The sequence below is a fragment of the Dryobates pubescens genome, chromosome 5, assembly GCF_014839835.1.
Source record: "Dryobates pubescens isolate bDryPub1 chromosome 5, bDryPub1.pri, whole genome shotgun sequence".
Lineage (NCBI taxonomy): Eukaryota > Metazoa > Chordata > Aves > Piciformes > Picidae > Dryobates > Dryobates pubescens.
In genome coordinates, this window is record NC_071616.1 from 3095657 (window position 1) to 3116237 (window position 20581).

General features: G+C 52.5%; 1 protein-coding gene across 4 annotated transcripts in view; it reads left to right on the forward strand.

Moving 5' to 3' along the window:
- Positions 1-566: 566 nt before the first annotated feature.
- Positions 567-20581, forward strand: part of PRDM11 (PR/SET domain 11) — a 47475-nt gene continuing 27460 nt past the window's right edge. For 3 of the 4 annotated variants that reach the window (XM_054161420.1, XM_054161423.1, XM_054161424.1), the window contains exons 1-4: positions 1199-1405; positions 17446-17564; positions 18094-18197; positions 19087-19349. In XM_054161420.1, coding sequence (XP_054017395.1) covers positions 17449-17564; positions 18094-18197; positions 19087-19349 — 483 coding nt within the window. In that variant the 5' untranslated portion in view covers positions 1199-1405; positions 17446-17448. Of the gene's footprint in view, positions 904-1198; positions 1406-17445; positions 17565-18093; positions 18198-19086; positions 19350-20581 lie in introns of those variants that run through there. The other variant, XM_054161421.1, reaches the window with a different exon arrangement.

Consider the following 20581-nt stretch of genomic DNA (forward strand, 5'->3'; position numbering starts at 1 on the left):
TGGAACCCCTCAAACTCCCCACGGCAGCCACGGAAGCAGCTCGAGGATGGTAGGAGCAGGCCTCTGTGTTTTGCTTGGGCTACATCCTTTTTCTCTCTCCTCGATGTTTTTCTCCCCTCCACACCGTTTTTACAGCAGGCACCTCGGGGCAGAGGATGTTAGGAAAGCATGTTATTGCTCAGGGCTGCAGAAAAGGGGAAGTCATTCCAAGCATCCAAGCACACGTTTCGTCATCACAACCCTGCTCCCATACAACCCCATTGTCACCCGGAGGCACTGGAAAATTATGGCTACTTTATCCATCCCTCTCTCTTTGCCCCCCAACCCCGCCGTGCCTCTCTTGGCAGAGCAGCTTAGCAGTTTGCATTGTTCCAAACTTACTGCTTGCAGATGGTTTCATTTAGGATTTGTTTTATTGGTGAGACACGCTTCCTCTCTTCATTAAATCATGCCCACTTTTTGTCAGCCGTCGTCTTGCCCCTAAATCCCGTGCAGAGCTGGAGGGTACGGGTTCGCCGTCGCTGCTATTGGGTGGGTTGGGTGTGTTTTTTGCGGGGGGTGGGGGGGAGGGGTGCAACTGGAAATGACACCGAGCCGGGGAAACACACTGTCTCTACAGTCGCTGTTTTTGCTGGCAGAAGGGCATGAGGCTCCCAGCACAGCCGCGCACCGCCGGGCTGCCAGAGACGCTGGCCCCGGGGCCGCTCGCCCCCTTCCGCAGGCCACCGGAGGAGCACCTGGGGCACGTCCTCCGGAGGCTGTGGGCACGTCCCGCCGCCGTCCCCCGGGGGCTCATTGCGGCTCGGCGGGGCGGTGGCAGGTGGCGGTGGCCGGGGGGCCCCCTGGGCCACCGCTCGTCCCTGACATCCCCCACCTCGATCGCCGCCGGCTCCGGAGCAGGAGGTGGGAAGCGGGGGCGGTTTGGGTTGGTTTGGCTTTTCCTGGATGTTTTCTCCCTCCCGGCTTTGTGCGGCTTTTCGGGTGTGTTTTGCATTGTTCGGTGTTTTTTCCCCTTCCCGGGTGTTCGGAGAGAAGGCAGCAGCAGCACGGCTCCCCGGAGTGCGCTGCCGAGCCGGGCCGGGCCGGGCGGGCCGACGGCGCCTCCCCCCCGGTTCGGGGGGTCCCCGGGCTCGGCCCCCGAACGCCCCTCTCTTCCGTTCTCCATGTCATTTCCTGTGCTAATAAGATGGTGGTCACGGCCGGGAGGGAGGGAGCCGCCGCCGCCTCCTCCACCGCCGAGCCCGGCCCGGCCCCGGGACCCGTCCTCGCCTGGGACTAGCCAGCGGGGCCGGCGGGGAGGGAGGGCGCAGCCAACCGGGCTCCCCCCCCAGACACAGCCTCCCTTCCCCCGGTCTCCCTGGGCCCCTCGACGCCGAGGCGGGCCCCCCGCGCCCGCAGCGCCGAGGTGAGTCAGCCCCGCTGCTAGCCAAGGTGGCCACGAAAATGGCTGCGGAGGGGAGGGAGGAGGAGAGGGGGGAAGGTAAACCCAGCTCAGGTCCGGTGCGCGGCTGAGGGGGTGCCCGCAGCGGGCAGAGCGGTAGCGGTGACCCACGGACACAGGTAGCGGAGCACCCCCTTGCTTTCTCCCTTACCCCACCCTGGGCTTTCCCCTACGGGCGCTGGGCCCGACCCGTTCCCCTCCGTTCCCGCCCTTCCCCTTCAGCGTCGTCCCCCCCCACCTCCCCCCGCGCGTCTCCCTCCCCCAGCGGCCGTTAGCGGGGCCGGTGAGTGACGCGGCCGGCGGCCAATGGGCGCCCGGCGAGGGCCACATCGGAACGCGGGGGCGGGACCGCGAGGGGCTGTCAGGGGGCGGCGGGGACACGGCGGCGGCGGGTCGCGAAGCGACGAGCGGGGGAGTGGGTAACCCGGTGACAGCGCCGCGGGCTTCCCGCGGCGGAGCGGGTGGCGGCGAAGCCCCGGGAGCGGCGGGAACCCCGCGGGAGCTGCACCCCGCTCCCCTTTGCTGTAGGGAAAAGATTCCAGTGTCCTGTGTGAGATCCATAAGAACTACAGGTGTGCGGCCGTAACGGAGCCGAAAGGCGCTCCGGCCCTGCGCTACGACTTGGTGCCAGGCTGAGCGCCGTAGGACTCGTGGATCTACCGAGAGTTCAAGTGTGGGGCTGTTCGGTGGGTTTGTGTCGGGGGAGGAGAGGTTGATCAGCTGGAGGCTTTGAAGTGCCCACAGGAGATGGAATGGTTTGGTTGGAAGGGACCTTAGAGACATCTAGTTCCAGCCCCGCTGTCATGGGCACGGTCACCTCGCAGACAACTAGACCTTGTCCAACCCGGCCTTGAACACCATCGGGGACGGGGCATCGCAGCCTCGCTGGGCAAGCTGTTCCCGTGGCTTGCCTGCCCTGACTCTTGGCAAAGACATGAGCTGACCGATCCTGCTGCAGTATGGAGCAGCAGGACGTGAAGGTGCTTATGTTCCATCCTGTCCTGCAGCTCTGCTGGGCTGGGACGTAGGGCCAGTGGCTGCCAGCGCTGCACTAGCTTTGGTGTGGACCTTGCTGCTCTTCTAAGCATCTCTCTGGAGCATGCATGAAGCACAGTGCTGCCTGGGCCAGTTTAGGGGAGACTGACTCACCATGAGCTTCACTGGTCGCTGGTAGCAATGGGTTTTTGGACAATTTAAGAAGGAGGGCTTTTTCAAGGTAATACCTAATTTCAAATAATAAGGACAAAAGAAAGGGCTTTAAAACCTGAAACCCAGGTTTTGATGTACTAAGTTAAGGTCAGTTTCATTGGGACAAGGTGGGGGCATGTTGTTTGCTCCTATTCCATGCTGGAAAGAGATGGGCATGCCTGAAGTGGGTTGGAGGGGGTGAGGTTGTGGCCACAATGCTGCAAGAGGAGCCCAGAGCAGGAGGGCTCCTGCACTGTAGCAGGCTGGTGGTGTGATTATGCTGCAGTGAGTGGAAGTTGCAGCCCCAAGTCAGGAATCAAAGTACGTGTATTGAGAAGAAAAATGACAAGTCTGGGCAAGAGAGGTCTTTTTGTACACTTGATCCTCTGGGGCTGTTGTTGGTTTGTTTGTTTTTTCAAATATCCTTTTTTCCTTTCATAACTCCTGGCTCCTGATGTTTGATTCACAACCAAGTATGTGGAGGGGTTGAGTTTTTGTTGTTTGTTTTTTTTAACCTCCCTGTCTATTTATGGCAGAGAAATAGGTGTGTTCTACCTATCTCCTCATTCTTTAAGTTGCCCCTAGCAGGATCTCTGCCTTGCTGGTCTGGCTTGCAAGTTCTGCTAACCATCGCCAGAGCTCTTAAAATAAACCTGATAGGCGTGACATTTTGCAGGAGGATGTTTAGAATTGTTATTGCCAATCTGGTGGTGGTGGCCTGCGTGTGAGAATGCACATGGAGAACCTCGGCGCGCTCCCAAAGACAAAATGCTTGGGGTTTCTTTGTTTTGTTTGTTTGACAGTCAAATAATAACCCTGTAAGTTAACTGGAGGATGTCCAGACAGAATAAATGAACTGCTAAAACTTGATCTGAAGCTACAAGGCTGGGTAGCCGTAAGAGCTCTTGTTTCTCGGTGGTGTGAGCTCAAGCGGGACCTTTGGATGCCCACCTTCCGTTGGGAACATGTGTACCCCGGACCCATGAACAACCAGCTCTCTTAAGAAAGCCCAACTGAGCAAACATTGCTTTTCCTTCCTTTCCAGTGGTCCTTCTAAAGCTGCACAGTGAAATGCTCCTTTTCAGGAATCCCTTCTAGTTAAACTTGTCTGTGCAAGTGGATTCTGGTAGCAAGTCCAGCTGCCTGGGGGAAAAGCAAAGAGGACATGGTGAGAGACAGGCTTGTGTCACCCTGCCTGCCACCCTCAGAAAGAAGGGGGCGGGGACAGTGCTTCAGAAAGGGAGGAAGTATGCAGGTAAAAGAGAGCAAGCAGTGGAAAACACAGAGCAGTCCTCTGCCTTCTTCAGAAGGCAGGAGCGGATGGGGTAGATCAAGAAGAAACTTGAGGAGGAGGGCAACACAAGCATCAAATAGAATCACGGAATGGTTTGGGTTGGAAGGGACCTCCAAAGAGCATCTAGTCCAACTCCCCTGCGGTAAGCAGGGACATCCTCCACTAGATCAGGTTGTTCAGAGCCTGGTTAAGCCTGACTTTGAGTATCTCCAGGGATGTGGCCTCAGCTACCAACCTGTTCCTGTGTTCCACCACTTTTATGGTGCAGAACTTGTTCCTAACAGCCAATCTAAATCTCCCAATTTCAAACCATTGGCCCTTGTCTTGTCACTTCAGGCCTTTGGAAACAGTTCTTCGGCAGCCTTCTTGTAGGCACCCTTCAGGTACTGGAAGGCCAGTACTGCGTCTCCCCAGAGCCTTCTCCAGGCTTAACACCCCCAGCTTCCTCAGCCTGTCCTCATAGCAGAGGTGCTCCAGCCCCCTGATCATCTTTGTGGCCTCCTCTGGACCTGCTCCATCAGGTCCATGGCCTTTCTGTGCTGAGGGCTCCAGAGCTGGACACAGTACTCCAGGTGAGGTCTCACCAGAGCAGAGCAGAGGGCAGAATCACCTCTCTTGACTTGCTACCCATGCTTCTCGTGATGCAGCCCAGGATGGCATTGGCTTCCTGGGCTGCAAGTGCCCATTGTTGGCTCATGTTCAGCTTCTCACCTGCCAGCACCCCAAGTCCTTTTCTGCCAGGCTGCACTCAATCTCATCATCCCCCAGCCTGGATTGATGTTGAGGTTTGCCCTGACCTAGGTGCAGGATCTTGCACTTTGCCTTATTGAACCTCATGAGATGCTCTTCAGCCCACCTCTCCAGCCTGTCCAGGTTCCTCTGGATGGCATCCCTTCCTTCAGACTTACCAACAGCTTTAAAATGCCCTCCTTGTGATTACCACACAGTACTTTATTTATGGAAAAGACCAGGATGGTTGAGAGCAAGGAGGGAGAAAAGCAGAGGTGAAGGGGGTCAATTTTGAGCAGGCATGAATCATGTTTACAGTGTGGGTTTCTGGAGGTCTAGATGCTGTCCTCAGTGAAGGTGGTACCAGCACTAGCACTTGTCCTCCCTCTATCCCAAACTCAAGACACAGTTGCAAGACCCTGGGTTTCTGCTGACAGACAGGCAAGGGATTAAGCACTGACACCTCTTGTGCTTCCTGGTCACTGGTCTGTTTGTCCGAGCAGGATGGCTCATGTCTTGAGAGCTGATCTTCAGACTCCTCTCCTTTCTGGGAGGCAGCACTCTTGCATTTCAGCCTGGGAGCTGTTTCTCCACAGTCAGAAGGTAAAAACATTATAGATATAATTTAAGGTTTAAGCTGCAGAAGCTGGCAGCCTCCAGAGGGAGATCAGTGATGCATACTGCAGAAGACCATTTCAGTGCAGTCCCTTGGTCACAGACAGCCATCAATAAGGGGCCCATCAGAAGGGGATACTGTAGGCAAAGTCATCCAGTTTGAGCATGCTGGGATAAATGGCTTCGTTCCTGTGCTCCCTTTCTTCTCTCCTCCTTAGGCTTTGGCTTTTCAGCAGGGCTTGTTTAACTTGGACTGGAGGGTCTTGTCCCAGAGTGGGGACCCCAACAGCTTAACCAGGCTGCCTGTGCTGCTATCAGCTGGGGGCTGGCTTTTGCAGTAGAAGCTTGCCCGTGGGTGCTACTGCTGATGTCTGAGGTCAGAGTCATGAACACGTGTGGGGAGGTGATGTGGGGGGTTGTCTCATGCAGCAGCTCTAGAATTGCTTTGCTTATCTGCTCCTGAGAGCTACCTGGGCTCCTGCCTGGCACATTGGGGAGCCCACCCTCTTGAACATCGCCAAGCCAGGTCATCCTTTTGCACTGGGGAATGCTGTCTCAAGGCTCCTGGGTGTGGATCAGAGTGCTGTGGGCATGTAGCTCCTGTGGCCCCCATGAACACCCTTTCAGGGTGTTTCAGAGTGTTGGAGGCCAGTAATGGGAGCTGATGTAAGTCAGGGATATCAGCTGCTTCCAGGCCGATAACCAACCTGTCCAGTACTTTCCTTTCAGTACAGTGAAGCTTCTTTTTGCAAATGGATCATATAAACAATATTTGACTATGCTGAGTGGACACACAAAGTTTGGTTTGGATTATCTTCCCACTCCTATCACATTCCTCCTCACACTTTCCCCTTGGCTAAACCTTGACTTCCTATCTGTGTCTGTTGAGGGGATTTTGCTGTTGGGTCTTTTGTTCTGAGACTGCTTGAGTTTTTTATGTGGTCTGCTGCTTTCTTTGAATTAGGGGCCTTTTGGTCATAAAAGCTAATGAGGATTACAATAAATGTGCCCCAGTGTGCAGGATCTAGTCCTTTTATCCCTTCAGAGGAAATTAATGAAAACTCTTGGACTGGAGGAAGAATCAGCACCGATGACACAGGAACATACCTTTGTGAACAACAAAATAGGTTCTGCACTTGTCCTGGGTATATATCTAGGCATGTGGATTATCTTTATGGACCTCAAATGGGATCAGTAAGCTTTTGAGGGCCAGAAGCTTTTAAATCCCATTGTGACTGGGAGGAGAACTTTCTTAGGCATGATCTGTGTGTGCTTTGTTCCTTGAGAAGTTCTTCCCAAACCGGTGGATGGCTGCAGTGGTCCCACCAGCTGAACGCTGCATTGCTGCTGCTGTAAAGGATGGACCTCCAGAAAGGTGGATCCACTTACAGCGTCTCCTGGCCATGTTGAGAGCTAGCACCAAGCAAAGCAGATGCTAACACATGCTCTTTAGGTCTGATGGACCTGTCTGGTGTTTGGGGTTTTTAAAGCTAGGTGTCATTCTGTAGTCAGGTGTTGAAATGTTGCTTTTGGATTCTTTTGTGCGGTGTCTTGCGTATGTGAAGTCACTGTGACATGCTCCCCGTTCCTTTTGGACTGGAATGAGTCCTTGGGCTCTTTCCATGCCTCTGCTAATCAGCATTTTAAAATGTCCATGGTGTAGAGGACCAGATATTTCTGTGCAACCCAATACCTGTATGCAGGAGATGCACTTGAGGAGTGGGGGCTGAAGAAGTGCTTGGCCCAGGCTGGAAATTGTATATCCTCACGCAGCTAACTACAAAACAGAGTCTGCACACCCTCTCTCTGTATGGAAGGGAATGTGCAGCTCAGATGGTGGTGGTGGTGAATTCAGCACACGGATATCTGATTTCTTGGCAGGTCTGACACTGGGAGTATCTGAACCGCTGCCTGCCCCAAGGAAGAGGGGGTCGGTGTGACCCATGCTCAGCCAGTGCTCATCCAAGCCCTGTAATGTGAGCCCCTAACCTGCAGACAGATTTACCAGCCCTGAATAATGTCTCTTGTGCTGGGAGATCTTATCTCCCCAGTGGCCTGCAAGAGGGTAGGAACCAGGAGGAGTAAATATGGCTCTTGCTTTTGCTTCCTCTGCATTTTGTGGGACAGCTGATTTGTTCTTGCTCTGCCTGGTGTCTTTGTTACTGCTTTTGAAGGACTGAGCCAGACTGTGAGAGTTTTAGGAACGTGTGACAGTTTAATTTGCTCCTACATTCTTGTTTTCCCCTCCAAATACTCTTTCCCTTTTTTCTGGACAAGTAAAAAGAAAGGAGCTGCTTGCTGTGTCCTGAAGCCCCAGTAGAGTGAAACCACTGTAAGAAAGAGAGAGAGGAACCATCGTGTACCATCCTTCAACAAAAGAGGACTTCACAGAATGGTTTGGGTTGGAAGGGACCTCCAAAGGTCACCTAGCCCACCCGCCCTGCAGTAAGCAGGGACATCCTTCACTGGATCAGGTTGCCCAGAGCCTTGTCAAATCTGACCTTGAATATCTTCATCTTCATTTTGCATCCGTACCCAGAGGTCCCAGCTGAATGGGCACCCCCCCGGCATGGGAGACTGCCTGCCTAGAGGTATCAGTGCTGCAGAGACATAGCAAGTTGATGTCTGATTCCTGAGGCATTTGAGTTGGGTGGTGGGAAGGGGCATTGCTTAGTAAACAGGTGCCAAAAAGCAGGGGTTTCTCATCTCCCTTTGGGATAAAGAACTTGGGGTTGTGATTTGTAAGTGATACCATCTGCCCAATAAACTTTCTGTTCTGTGGCTGGGGTGGAATTGTGTCTTGTGGGGTTCGTGTGGCAGAACTGAAGGGCAGTCTTACCAAAACCCACCAGTGTGTCTCTAGGCAGACCAGCACTTGGTGTCACTGTCGTGTGTTGTAGGCTGGCTGTGGGGAAAGAGCGCTCTGGTAGAAGGCAGTGAGCTTTCTGCCCCAGTGGGCTGGCTTGAATTTTGTGCATAGCTTGGCCATGGCTTACAGATGTCTGTTCAAGCCTGTCCGTCCCATCAGTCTGTCCTGTCCTGGCCTCCCAACACCACTAAACAATCTCCAGTATGAAGAAAAAGACAGAGTGCTGCAGGTAATCTTTGAAAAGAAAAAAAAGAGTTAAGAAAAAACTGAGACTTGTAGGAAAGAAAGTGTTGAGTGAAAGGTTGTCTTGTTAGAAGATGGATGTGCTCTCCAGAGGGGCTAATTTAGACATGAAGGAAATATATGTGGAGCTGATTGCTGGCCGGGTGCCCATCACTGAAGGGCACCAGAGGCTGCAATGCCAGGCAGCCCTGGTAGTGCTGGCACTTCAGCCCATGACGGTTGGGTTGTATGAATTATCTCTCTGCCTCCCAGCTAATTTTATCCTGTTGATTTTTCATGAATCATTTCCCATCTCTGTGGGTTAGAAATTAAAGTGGAAGTTCACTAGCCAGAATAGCCACATCTGCTCTTTAGAAAGTAGTGTCTGGGGCTTGCTTCCTGCCCGCCCCCGCCCCTTCCCTTGCCTTTTCTAGCTCCCTGAACCTTGGTGTTGCTCGCCCAGGGAAGTTTTAAGGTTGGGCAACCTGCACAAGCTCAGGGATCCTCTGGACGTGCATGAGCTCATGGTGGGTGGCCAGATGACGTGGGTGCTGAGTGCTCTGTGGCACGGTCCCAAATGTGCGTGAGGCTGGTTGGGACCTGACCAGGGCATCTTGAATTTCCCAAGTGTGCCTCATAAAACATGAAAAGCACTCAAGTGTCTTTTCCCTCTCCCAGCACAGCAGAAGAGCAGGAGAGCTGTGGTGGCCTAGCCTGCTGCATGCCTACCAGGCTTCCTCACTTTGGCTTTTTTGTCTGTTTACAGAGGAGACTGGAAGGTCATTTGGGCAATAAATTCATATCTGCTTTCTGTAAGAGCATCTTGTCTGATGAGAAACTTCACTTTTTAAAGGCTCTTTCCCTTTGTTGAGCTGTGTGTGCTTGATGGCCATTAAGGCTGCCATCTGGGACAGCAGCAGGGAAAGGATAAGTTGATTATCCAAAAGTTGATCCCTCTAAATAGGGCTGCAGGGACTTGTGTAGGAGTTGTGTAGCATGGGAGCTGTGGGTTGGCAAAGCTTTGCTGGTGGCTGCACTTAGAAAGAAGCATGCTCCCTTGGAACAAGGTGAGCAGTAGATAAGCACGAGGAGATCTCCAGCTTGCTGATGTTCATTTTTAATCAGTCTTGGTGGATCACAGCACATCCAGGAGGCTGGAAGAGTGCTTGTATTGGGATGGCTCTGAAAATTGCCAAGGGCATGGCCCCAGAAGCATGGCACTAGTCCTGGGTAAAGATAAAATAACTCATGCTTGAAACTCTGGTGTTACGGAAGGTGTCTTGTACTTCTCAAAGAACAAAATCTGAGTGCTTTGAGAAGATCACCATTGGTTTGAAGGGAGATCTATGGATGAGATGTGCCTGGGTGTCTCAGGCAGTTAACACGGCACATGAGAACCCAATTAATGCCTAATGCCAAAGAGTATCAATAAAACAAGTGGCTTAGGAGGTGAAGGCAGGGACTGAGAGAGAGTCAGCATCCAGTAAATAAACCAAAGTGCCAGTATAAACAGCAAGGAGGGCGAAGGATACGCCAAGCTAAAGGACAGTATTAGCACACTAATAAATCAGCTGCTTGTGGATTAACCTGAAGGTGAGTGTAGAAAATGGCTTTTCAGCGGCAAAAGATCCGGGCTCCGGCATTGCCGCCGTTAGAGGAGGGGAACAAATAATCCTGCTATTTTAAGCTGGAGCTTGATCGTTTTACACAAGAGTCTCTGCAACATGATCTATGAAGACTGCATTTTCAAAGAGGGAGCCTCGCTCAGCCTTCCCTTCAATGAAGGGAGAAGCCGGTTCAGCTTTGCGCTGGCTCAGCGGGGCAGAGGGAAATGTGACTCACCGCTGGCGCGAGGCGCAGATGGGACGGATTTGGTGAATTGTGGCTCTTGCTAGGGGCAGGATGGACCACTGCAGTTCGTTGGGTGAGTGGAGCCATTGAAACAAAATCATTCTCCTGCAGGAGAGTGGAGAGTTACAGCTCTGGAAAGCCATGTCCTGAACATGATCTGCAAAGGGGGATGAGCAAGCGGCTCCAGGGAGATTTCTCTGCCAGGTCTGAGCTGGAAAAGGCTGCTGGGTTTGGACACACAAATGGGGAGGTAATGAATCAGGGTGAGGAGGTAGCTTTGTGTCTGTAACCCTTACGTTTACTTCAAGGCTCTGTCTTACATCAGCGTGGCTTTCTGCTGCCAGCTTCTTGAAGGAATGTAGAGAAAATGGGAAGAGTTATGCGGAAGGATGACAAAAAGTGCTGGAAAGCTGAGAAGATCCTTCGTGGGTACACAGGCAGGGCTGTGGCTTTATTCAGTGCTTGTCACTACTGCTATCCAGACACCTTTCAGCAGTGCCTCCAGGAGCAAGGCTTACATCTGCCTCTCAGTTGTACTCTTACTCTGTCCTTAGGGAGAAAAATGGTGGTGGAACAGCATTTTGTCTTAGTACTAGGGGTTTGTGTCTGTTTAACTTTATAAATGTAGGTATATATTTATGTTGAAGAAGCCAAAGGCAAAGTCCTGACCAAAGATGGTGAGGTTTGCTCCAGCCGTGAACCTGGAAAGCAATTCTTTCCATTTGCTCCAAGCGGTGCCCCAACATGCCAGGTATTTCAGCCTTTCCCACCAGGCTGCTGGGTCCTTTGAAAGAACTGGTGTCCAGAAGTAGAGGAGCTCGCATACAGCTCATCTGTGATGGGGAGTGACTGCTAAAATGAACTTCTGGTGAAGCGTTTGCTTCTCTTCTCCTCGCTAGACTCCGATGGAGATCTTACCCTGTTTGTAGGCATGGGGTATCCAGGGGATCAGTCAGGTTGATCCAGTACTCATTTCTACCCTTAAACTGTGCATCTGTGAAATGGCTGAGTACAGCACAACATTGAGAGTGCCAGTTTAAGGGACTTACTTTTAATGTATATTTTTAAATGCAAGTCACATTCTTCCCGCTGCAGTGAGGAGCTGCCTTGGCTCCACAGCATACCATGCCATTTCAAAGGCTTTTAGGCTCCATGGGAGCTGTACGTGGTCAGCACCCTGCTGTGCTGAGTCCCTTGGTATCAAGAAGTTGCACCACATAATACCTGGTTTGCAGGGGCTTGGGCTGAGCCATGGGTCTGAGATCAACAAAGGGCAAATGCTCCCAACTGACCATAATGCAGATCCTGTAAAGTCAACAGCATTTCCCACCCTCACTGGAAGCCACCATCAGATTCAGGGATTATTTCCAGACAGTCTTTTCCACCTTCTCCTTCGGAAACACATCCTGAAGTGCACCAGGTTGGAAGGAAGGGACTTCAAGGATCATCTGGTGCAGCACTACCTAGACCAGATGGGGCAGCACCCTGCCGAGCTGACTCTTCCAAGTGCCCAGTGTTGGGGACACGGGTGGTGATGACATGTTATGTCAGTGAACCATGCAGGAGTGACACTGTGAGGCATCTGACATCTGCTTGAAATGGAAAATGGGACACTCCCTATCCACAGCCTGTCTGCGGTTGAGATGACACTGAGAACTTGGTGTGGTGGCACCTCAGTGCTGTGTGGTCTTGAGCACCAGGGGGAACTCAAAGTGGCTTGGTTTAGGACCCTCCTGGCCCCCAAATGAGCTCCTCAGGACCCCTGAAGCTGCCCTCCCAGTGTCCCCCACTCCCTCCCAGTCTCCCCCAGTGCCTCCCAGACCCTCCCAATTGCTACAGGTCGCTCCTAGTCCACCTCAAGGGCCAGGGGGAATTCAAAGCAGCTTGGTTTAGGACCCTCCTGCCCCCCAAATGAGCTCTTCAGGACCCCTGATGCTGCCCTTCCAGTAACTCCCAGTTGCTCCCAGTGCCTCCCAGTCTCCCCCAGTCCCTTCCAGTGATTCCCAGTCCCCCGCAGTGCCTCCCAGTTGCCCCCAGTGCACCCTGTGGTTTACTCTCCCTGCTGTAAAACAGGTTTAAGTCCTATGGTTCTGAAGCTTGCTCCCTAAGCTGCAACCAAACTGGTGGTGCTTCCTTGTATCTTTCTTGTAGTCCTGACCTTCTTCAGTGTTGCCAGAATTCAGAACTCAAAGGAAGTGTTTCATACTTGTGATGAATTTAAGGCTGCTGGCTGTAGTGGAGTGATTGACAGTGATACAAAGCAGTCCCAGTGGCAGCCTATGCTGCTCCAATCCTGCATCATCCATGCCCTCTAATTTTCACTAACTGAGTTTGAGTTTGTGACTGCCCCAGCTTTTCTCGGGCTGCACTCAGCCATGCTCTGTGACTGCTGGGGAAGAGCCCTGGCCTTCAAGCTGCAAGGCAGGTCATCAGGTTTTGCCCTGCCACCTGCCTCCACTATGGCAGGAGACCTGCCTGGTTGAGTGAGGGACAGCTTCACCTATGGGAACATCATACCTCAGGTGGGGAAGCTTCAGCCAGTGCTGTGGCAAACACCAAGGTGAAAGCAGTCTTGAAAGCTGGTAGGATGCAGGGTTCGTGTCTGTCTGGGGGCTGTGGTCCTCCTCCAAGCAAACTGCTTCTCCCTCACATTTTGTGGGACCTCTTGGTATTTGTATTGACTGCACAGTGAGCTGCTACTTCAGCAAGTGGCTTGAAGTGGTTGGCATGGCCAGGGACCTTGGAAAGTGAATGCACCTCGAGGGAAACACTTAGCCTGGGTCTTGTGTGGCTGTTTGGGGTTCAGCTGGGAGCCTTGAATGCTGTGCTTTATTCCCCCTGCTCAGCTCCTCAGTAGCTGACTGTTCTGGGTGTCTATTTCTGGTAATAATATGCAACTGTAGAAGGCGGCATAGGAATTCAAGTCCATCTTTCACCATGGGCCTGCACTTCCACGAGCTAGGCAAGATCTTTCTTAAGAGGGGATGACCTCCCTAAGGCCAGCAGCAAGGAACTGAGGGAAGGAGCTGTGTGCTGAGGAGGGGATGGATTCCTGTATGGCTCTTTCACATGCAAGAATGTCCCCAGCTGGGAAACGTGCCAGCAAAATGTAAAATTAAAGCTCTGTTTTGGAGGCTGATGCAGGCAGATAAGAGTCTGTGGCTGTTAACTAGCAACTACAAGAGGGGCAGTGATAAAGGCAGCGTGCTTGGGGACAGGAATTTGCAGGTTTGTTCATGCTTAACCCTATTCAGATGTTGTTGCCTGCATTAGAGATTAACAACTCAGATATTCTGGTGTTTTCTACTTCCCTGACTGTGAGCAACAGGGAAAAGCCACTGGAGAGCTCAATATGTCCCATGCAGAAGTGTGCCAGGGCCTTGCCTTCTTTGTAAAGAGAACAAGAGAGGTTATGTGGCACTGCCCATGAGCCTGGGCAGGAGCAGTCACAATGGTGTCCTGGGCATGGTGCCTCTTACCATGACTCCCTTTGCTATCCAGAGAACTTAGTGTTATCTCCAAAGAGAAGCTGGATCTACACAGCATGTCTCTTGCCTAGGGATTGTCGTCTGTGACGTGCTGCTGGGACTGTGCTCAGCACCAGGGAGACTGCGTCTCGAGCACTGTGTCTGGGTTTGGGCCCTGCAGGATAAGAAGGGCGTTGAGGTGCTGGAGCAGGTACAGAGCAGGGCAACAAAGCTGGTGAGGGGTTTGGAGGGCATGTCATATGAGGAGAGGCTGAGGGAGCTGGGATTGTTTAACCTGAAGAAGAGGAGTCTGAGAGGAGACCTTACTGCAGCTACCTGAAAGGAGGATGCAATGAAGCTGGTTTTAGCCTCTTCTCCTAAGTAACTAATGACAGGATGAGGTCATGGCCTTAAGCTGCACCGGGGCAGAGTAAGATTGGATATTAGGAACAATTTCTTTACTGCAGGAGTGGTCAGGTATTGGAACAGGCTGCCCAGGAAAGTGGTGGAGTCACCATCCCTGGAGGCATTCAAGAAAAGTGTGGATGTGGCACTTCAGGACAGGGTTTAATGGTCATGGAGGTGTTGGGTAGGTGGTTGGACTTGATGATCTTACAAGTTCCTTCTAACCTGAATATTTCTGTGGCTTTGGTCTAGGCACAATGACTCTGGGAGGTCTAGCTGTCCTGATAGGCAGAGGGACACAACCATGGGAGGCCAAACACCTCCTCAAAAATGGAAGCCCTGAGCAGGGGCAGGGAGGGTGTTGCCTCCGTGCAAGGTGCTGCTTGGTCAGCGCAGGAGTGCTGCACAGGAATGTTGCTGATAAGTTGGAGGGAGTTCAGGGAGGAGAGGGCTGTATAATGTGCTGTACAGGAAAATGAGGAGCTCCACGTGTAAAATGAACACTAGGTTTCTTCTGGGGTTTGTTGTTGTTGGAGAGATGCTGTAGTTCAACAAGGAGCTCTCTTAAGGAAGCATTGTGGCCTGCCTTGTGCAGAAGGTTGCACTGCACTGTGGCAGGGTCTCTCTCCTGCTCTGTAAGGGAGGGATCTCCACAGGGGAAGAGCAGCAAAGGAAAAGCCATTGTCTCTTCAGAGACAGATGTCTGCACCTTTTCCTGCTGAAGCCTCGGGGGTTATGGGTGTTTTAACTCCAACTGCTCAGGCTGCCAGGCTTCCAGAACGGGTGGGTTTTCTGGCAGAAAGCAGCCCCACAGCCAACATCCACAACCAGCTCCAGGCCAGCATCCATCTCTTCTTGGGTTTTAACATTGCCCCCCTTTCCCAGCTGCTGCTTTTCCCCTCCTGAGCTGCTTTACTGCAGGCTTTTCAGGAGAGTCTTTTCCTTCTCCTCTGAGAAGAGCGAGTAGCTGCAGATGGTGGTGGTGGTGGGATAGGTCTGGAGATCTTCCCTCTCTGGGAATAAAGGCCAGGGGCTCAGCCCCTCCTTGCCCATGATACCACCTTCCTTCCTTCCTTCTGACTGTGGTATCTCTGAAAGAAAACATCTCTTGGTTTTAGGCATCTTGTAAAGGCCTAAAAGCACCCGTGTGTGCTTGCAGGTCTCTAGCTGAACGTATGCTGGGGCTTTGCTCTATGTGAATATTAACTCATGCTTCCTTGGTACAGGCTCAATAAAGGTCTTTCAGGCTACACACTGGCATGTGAGGAGCTGGGCTGGGAAAATTATTCATTTGTCCTCTTGGCACAAAGAGGAGCCGTGGTGGCTGGAAATAGCATTCCTTCCTGCTGTGAACACACACCAGGCTCCCATGGTGCTCAAACCCCTACAAGCGTGTCTGCAATTAGAAAATTCCTCTCTGCAGGGGTTTGTGACCTCAGAACACGAATTCTGGGGTGCCCAGAGTCATGATGGAGATGGACTCTTCCACCAGCATCCCAGACAGAAGAGATTTGATAACTACTGAGACACTGCGAGCATGCAGCTTAGCAGAGCATGCCAAGAGGCAGGGCACATGGGAAGGGGATCCCAGGAGGGGACTCTGAGGGGAGCAGCTCTGAGTCTCTCTGGTTCTGTATAGTGTCTGAGAACAGCCAGTTTGTGTGCCTTGGAGGAAGTCTGAAGGTGAATGCAGTGAGGAATAGAATAGACCAGGTTGGAAAAGACCTTTGAGATTGAGTCCAACCTATCACCCAACACCATCTGATCAACTAAACACCAAGCACCAACTAAGCACCAAGCACCCCACCCAGTCTCTTCTTAAACACCTCCAGGGATGGTGACTCCACCACGTCCCTGGGCAGCACATTCCAAAGGCCAATCTCTCTTTCTATGAAGAACTTCCTCCTAACATCCAGACTAAGAGACAAAGCTTTGCTTTATTCCTTGTCTCAAGATGGGATGCTCTGGAGCTTCATGGCCCTTCCAAAAATCCTATTTAAACCAATTCCAAATTATCATTACTTTCCTTATCACTATTTGCTCTTCAGCACAGCCCCATGTTGGGGGAGGAGAGAAGTGTTATCATTTTGAAGCTTGCCATCCTTAGAGATCATTAAGTGGTTCCTGGCTCTTGGTTAAACTGAGGGAGAAGCATTTGTACTACAGCAGCTTGCATGCCAGAAGGGTGGTGGCAGCTCAGCTCTGGTCATCACAAGGTGCAGGAAGATCGAGAGCATGACTTGAGCAGTTTTGGTGGAGTTTGGCAAGGTGCTGTAGGCACTTGCTTGTTTGTCAGAGGGGTCCAGAGCACACAGAAAGCTCCTTCTGCCAGGGGTGAAGTACACTGTGCTCTGTTCCACATGGATGCTAGCATATCTTATATCCCTGTATTCAGCACTGGTTAGGCCACACCTTGAGTCCTGTGTCCAGTTGTGGGCTCCTCAATTTAAGAAAGACATTGAGACTCTTGAATGTGTCCAGAGAAGGACAATGAGGCTGGGGAGGGGTCTGGAGCACAGCCCTGTGAGGAGAGGCTGAGGGAGCTGGGGTTGGTTAGCCTGGAGAAGAGGAGGCTCAGGGGAGACTTTCTTGCTGTCTACAACTACCTGAAGGGAGGTTGTCCCCAGGAGGGGTTTGGTCTCTTCTCCCAGGCAAGCAGCACCAGAACAAGAGGACACAGTCTCAAGCTGTGCCAGGGGAAGTTTAGGCTCAAGGTGGGGAGAAAGTTCTTCCCGGAGAGAGTTGTTAGCCATTGGAATGTGCTGCCCAGGGAGGTGGTGGAGTCACCATCACTGGAGGTGTTTAGGAAGAGGCTGGATGAGGCTCACATACACAGCAGACACATGTCCCTGGAGGTGTTCAAGAGGGGATTGGACATGGCACCATGGTTTAGTAGTCATGAGGTGTTGGGTGATGGGTTGGACTTGATCTTTGAGATTTTTTCTAACCTTATTGATGCTATGATTCTATGATCCCTGGTTCCCATCATGGCCTAGTGGTCCTCTTTCTTGTTGTTCTGTCCCCAAAGACCTGCTCAGAGGTGGCAGTGCTCAGTGTTTCCATAACGTCCCACCCATCAGTCTTGAATTCCATGTGTAATGTTTTAAATGGGTGTCTTGGAGCATGCTTCACATTCCCTGTGCCTCAGATTGCTCCATGGTGTCTCTTACTTTTCATCTGACCTGCAACTGAACTGCTCTTGCCTCCACAGCCCAGGAAGGGGTTTCCACCTACATGCACATGTAGGTCCCTCATGGCAGTGGCTCTTGGTGCCAGGAGTGCAGGCTGCATCCCAGCCTGTGGGTGGAAACTTGTGCTTTTCTGGCCACTCACTTCTCTCCTCCTTGCCTTCATTCTTTTTCAGAACATGAGTGAAAACTTGAAGGACTGTTTGATCCAGACCCAGACTTCCTTAGGGGAGATGGTGACGATAAAAACAGAGGCCTGCTCTCCGCACCGGGACCAGGAGTATGGACAGCCTTGGTAGGTGGCTGAGCTTTGCTCTGATGTACTCTGGCCCCCTTCTCTCTACCTGTCCTCTTAGCTTAAACTTGGTTTAGAGGGATATACTTCTCAAAGTTCCAAACTTAATAAAACCCTCCCTTGTGAGGTCTGCCTTGTGTGACAGTGGTGACTCCTGTGCTGGGCATGTGTCCGCTGTGTGAGTTCAGTTCAGGCCTTGTGGTGCTGGTGATGCCTTGCCTTTGAGCAGCACTTTTCCTGGGCTCTAGCAGTGCCGTGCTGCCTCTCTGCTGGTATAAGTCTCCTCTACAACACTCCTGCCTCATGTGCTGTTTGTGGAGTTGCTCTGGCTGAAGCCGCTACCTGCTGTAGGATTTAGACTCAGATACCAGCTTTTGACAGGCTGGGTGGCAAGTTGGATCATTTCTGTGCTGCAGGTGTGGGGACTAAGAGAGTTGGTCAGACACTGTTGCCTCTGGTTCTTTCTGTGTGGAGTCCCAATTTCATGGTTGTAGGTTAATGCTCTCTCTCTCTCTTGCTCCCTCTCCAGCTCTGGAAGGCCTGACATGCAGTCCATGGAGGTGGAGTCCAAGAAACTGAAAGGGAAACGGGATTTGATCATGACCAAGAGCTTTCAGCAAGTGGATTTCTGGTGTAAGTGTCCTGTGGGTGAGGGGAAAATCAACACTGCTGCTTGTGTAGACTTTGGTCTTTCCTAGTTGGTGACCTGCTGCTGTGGGATGGGAAGCAGGGAATCAAAAGGCCAGAGCCAAATTTGTCTTGTCCTGAAAGGACCAGCACATTTGATAGGGAAGCTGTTACACAGAAGCAGCTTGTCCATCATGGGGTGATATAGTGGTAGGGAGGTGGGTGGGAAGCATGCTGGAGACATGAAAGTGAGAACTGGGAAGCCCCAAGAGTCAACAAAACCCAAAGGCTCGCTGCAAAGGGAGTGTTGCACAGATGACAGCTCTTTGCCCTCCATGTTCTGGGAAAGGAAACTGGTGCCAGTTATGTTGGCATACCTACAGAATATCGCATTGTAGGCCTGAGCTCCTGACTGGGACTTGGCAGGTGCCCGGGTGGTGCCTCTCTCCCAAGCACAGAATGAATGTTGCATGATGAGCGTGATTGCTTTCAGGGAGGTTTGGTTTAGTTCCCTTCTGGTATGTGGGGAATCAAACCTTCCCACTTGAAGACATTGCTGCTGACCAGGGATGTGTGGGGAGACCCCAACCTCTGTCTCTGCAGACAGTGCTGGGCCTTTCCCTGTGTGTGTAGTTGTTGTTGGTGAATCTGTGAGGGGCACCAGGGCTCATGCAAGTGTTGGTCGGTTGTGGGTTGAGGCAGAGGCCTCATTGAGAGATGTGTGGTGGAGCAAGCGAGCAACTGGTGAAGCGTCTGCCTGCACAGGGGCTGGGCTTTGGGGAGGGGACTCAGGCAGGCCCTGGGAGGACAGGGAGCTGGGGCGTGCTGTCCTGGGAGCCTGTGCAGGCATCCATGCCACCTGCCCAGCCTCACCCCTGCTTCCCTTGCCCCACAGTCTGTGAGTCCTGCCAGGAGTACTTCGTGGATGAGTGCCCGAACCACGGCCCGCCAGTGTTCGTGTCGGACACCCCCGTGCCCGTGGGCATCCCTGATCGGGCAGCGCTGACCATCCCACCTGGCATGGAGGTGGTGAAGGAGCCCAGTGGGGAGAACGACGTGCGCTGCATGAACGAGGTGATCCCCAAAGGTCACATCTTCGGGCCCTACGAGGGGCAGATCTCTAGCCAGGACAAGTCTGCAGGATTCTTCTCGTGGCTGGTGAGTGGTGTGGCTCCCCAGCAAAGTGACAGCCCAGCTGTGCAGCTCAGAGATGGGGGGACTCTACAGAGTTTGGAGGGCACCTCCAGAGATTGTTTGGTCCAACCCCCCTGCCAGAGCAGGATCACATAGGGTAGGCCACACAGGAACACATCCAGGCTGGCTTTAAAGTCTTCAGAGGAGACTCCACAACCTCTCTGGACAGCCTGTTCCAGGGCTCCATCACCCTCACCGTAAAGAAGTTAATCTTCATGTTGTATCACAGTATCACTAAGGTTGGAAGAGACCTCGAGGATCATCGAGTCCAACCTGTCACCACAGACCTCATGACTAGACCATGGCACCAAGTGCCACATCCAGTCCCCTCTTGAACACCTCCAGGGATGGGGACTCCACCACCTCCCTGGGCAGCACATCCCAATGACGAACGACTCGCTCGGTGAAGAACTTTCTCCTCACCTTGAGTCTAAAACTCCCCTGGCGCAGCTGGAGACTGTGTCCCCTTGTTCTGGTGCTGGCTGCCTGGGAGAAGAGACCAACCCCTTCCTGGCTATAACCACCTTTCAGGTAGTTGTAGAGGGCAATGAGGTCTCCCCTGAGCCTCCTCTTCTCCAGGCTAAACAACCCCAGCTCCTTCAGCTCTCCTCACAGGGCTGTGCTCAAGGCCTCTCCCCAGCCTCGTTGCCCTTCTCTGGACACCTTCAAGTGTCTCGATGTCCTTCTTCAACTGAGGGGCCCAGAACTGGACACAGTACTCAAGGTGTGGCCTAACCAATGCAGAGTCCAGGGGCACAATGACTTCCCTGTTCCTGCTGGCCACACTATTCCTAATGCAGGCCAGGATGCCATTGGCCTTCTTGGCCACCTGGGCACACTGCTGGCTCATGTTTAGGTGGGTGTCAATCAGCACCCCCAGGTCCCTCTCTGTTTGGCAGCTCTCAGCCACTCTGACCCCAGCCTGTAGCTCTGCATGGGGTTGCTGTGGCCAAAGTGCAGCCCCTGGCACTTGGACTTGTTGAATGCCATCCCATTGGACTCTGCCCATCTGTCCGGTCAGTCAAGGTCCCTCTGCAGAGCCTTTCTACCCTTTAACTGACCAACATCTGCTCCTAACTTGGTGTCATCTGCAAATTTGCTGATGACTGACTCAATCCCCTCATCCAGATGATCAATGAAGATGTTAAAGAGGATGGGGCCCAGCACTGATCCCTGGGAGACGCCACTGGTGACTG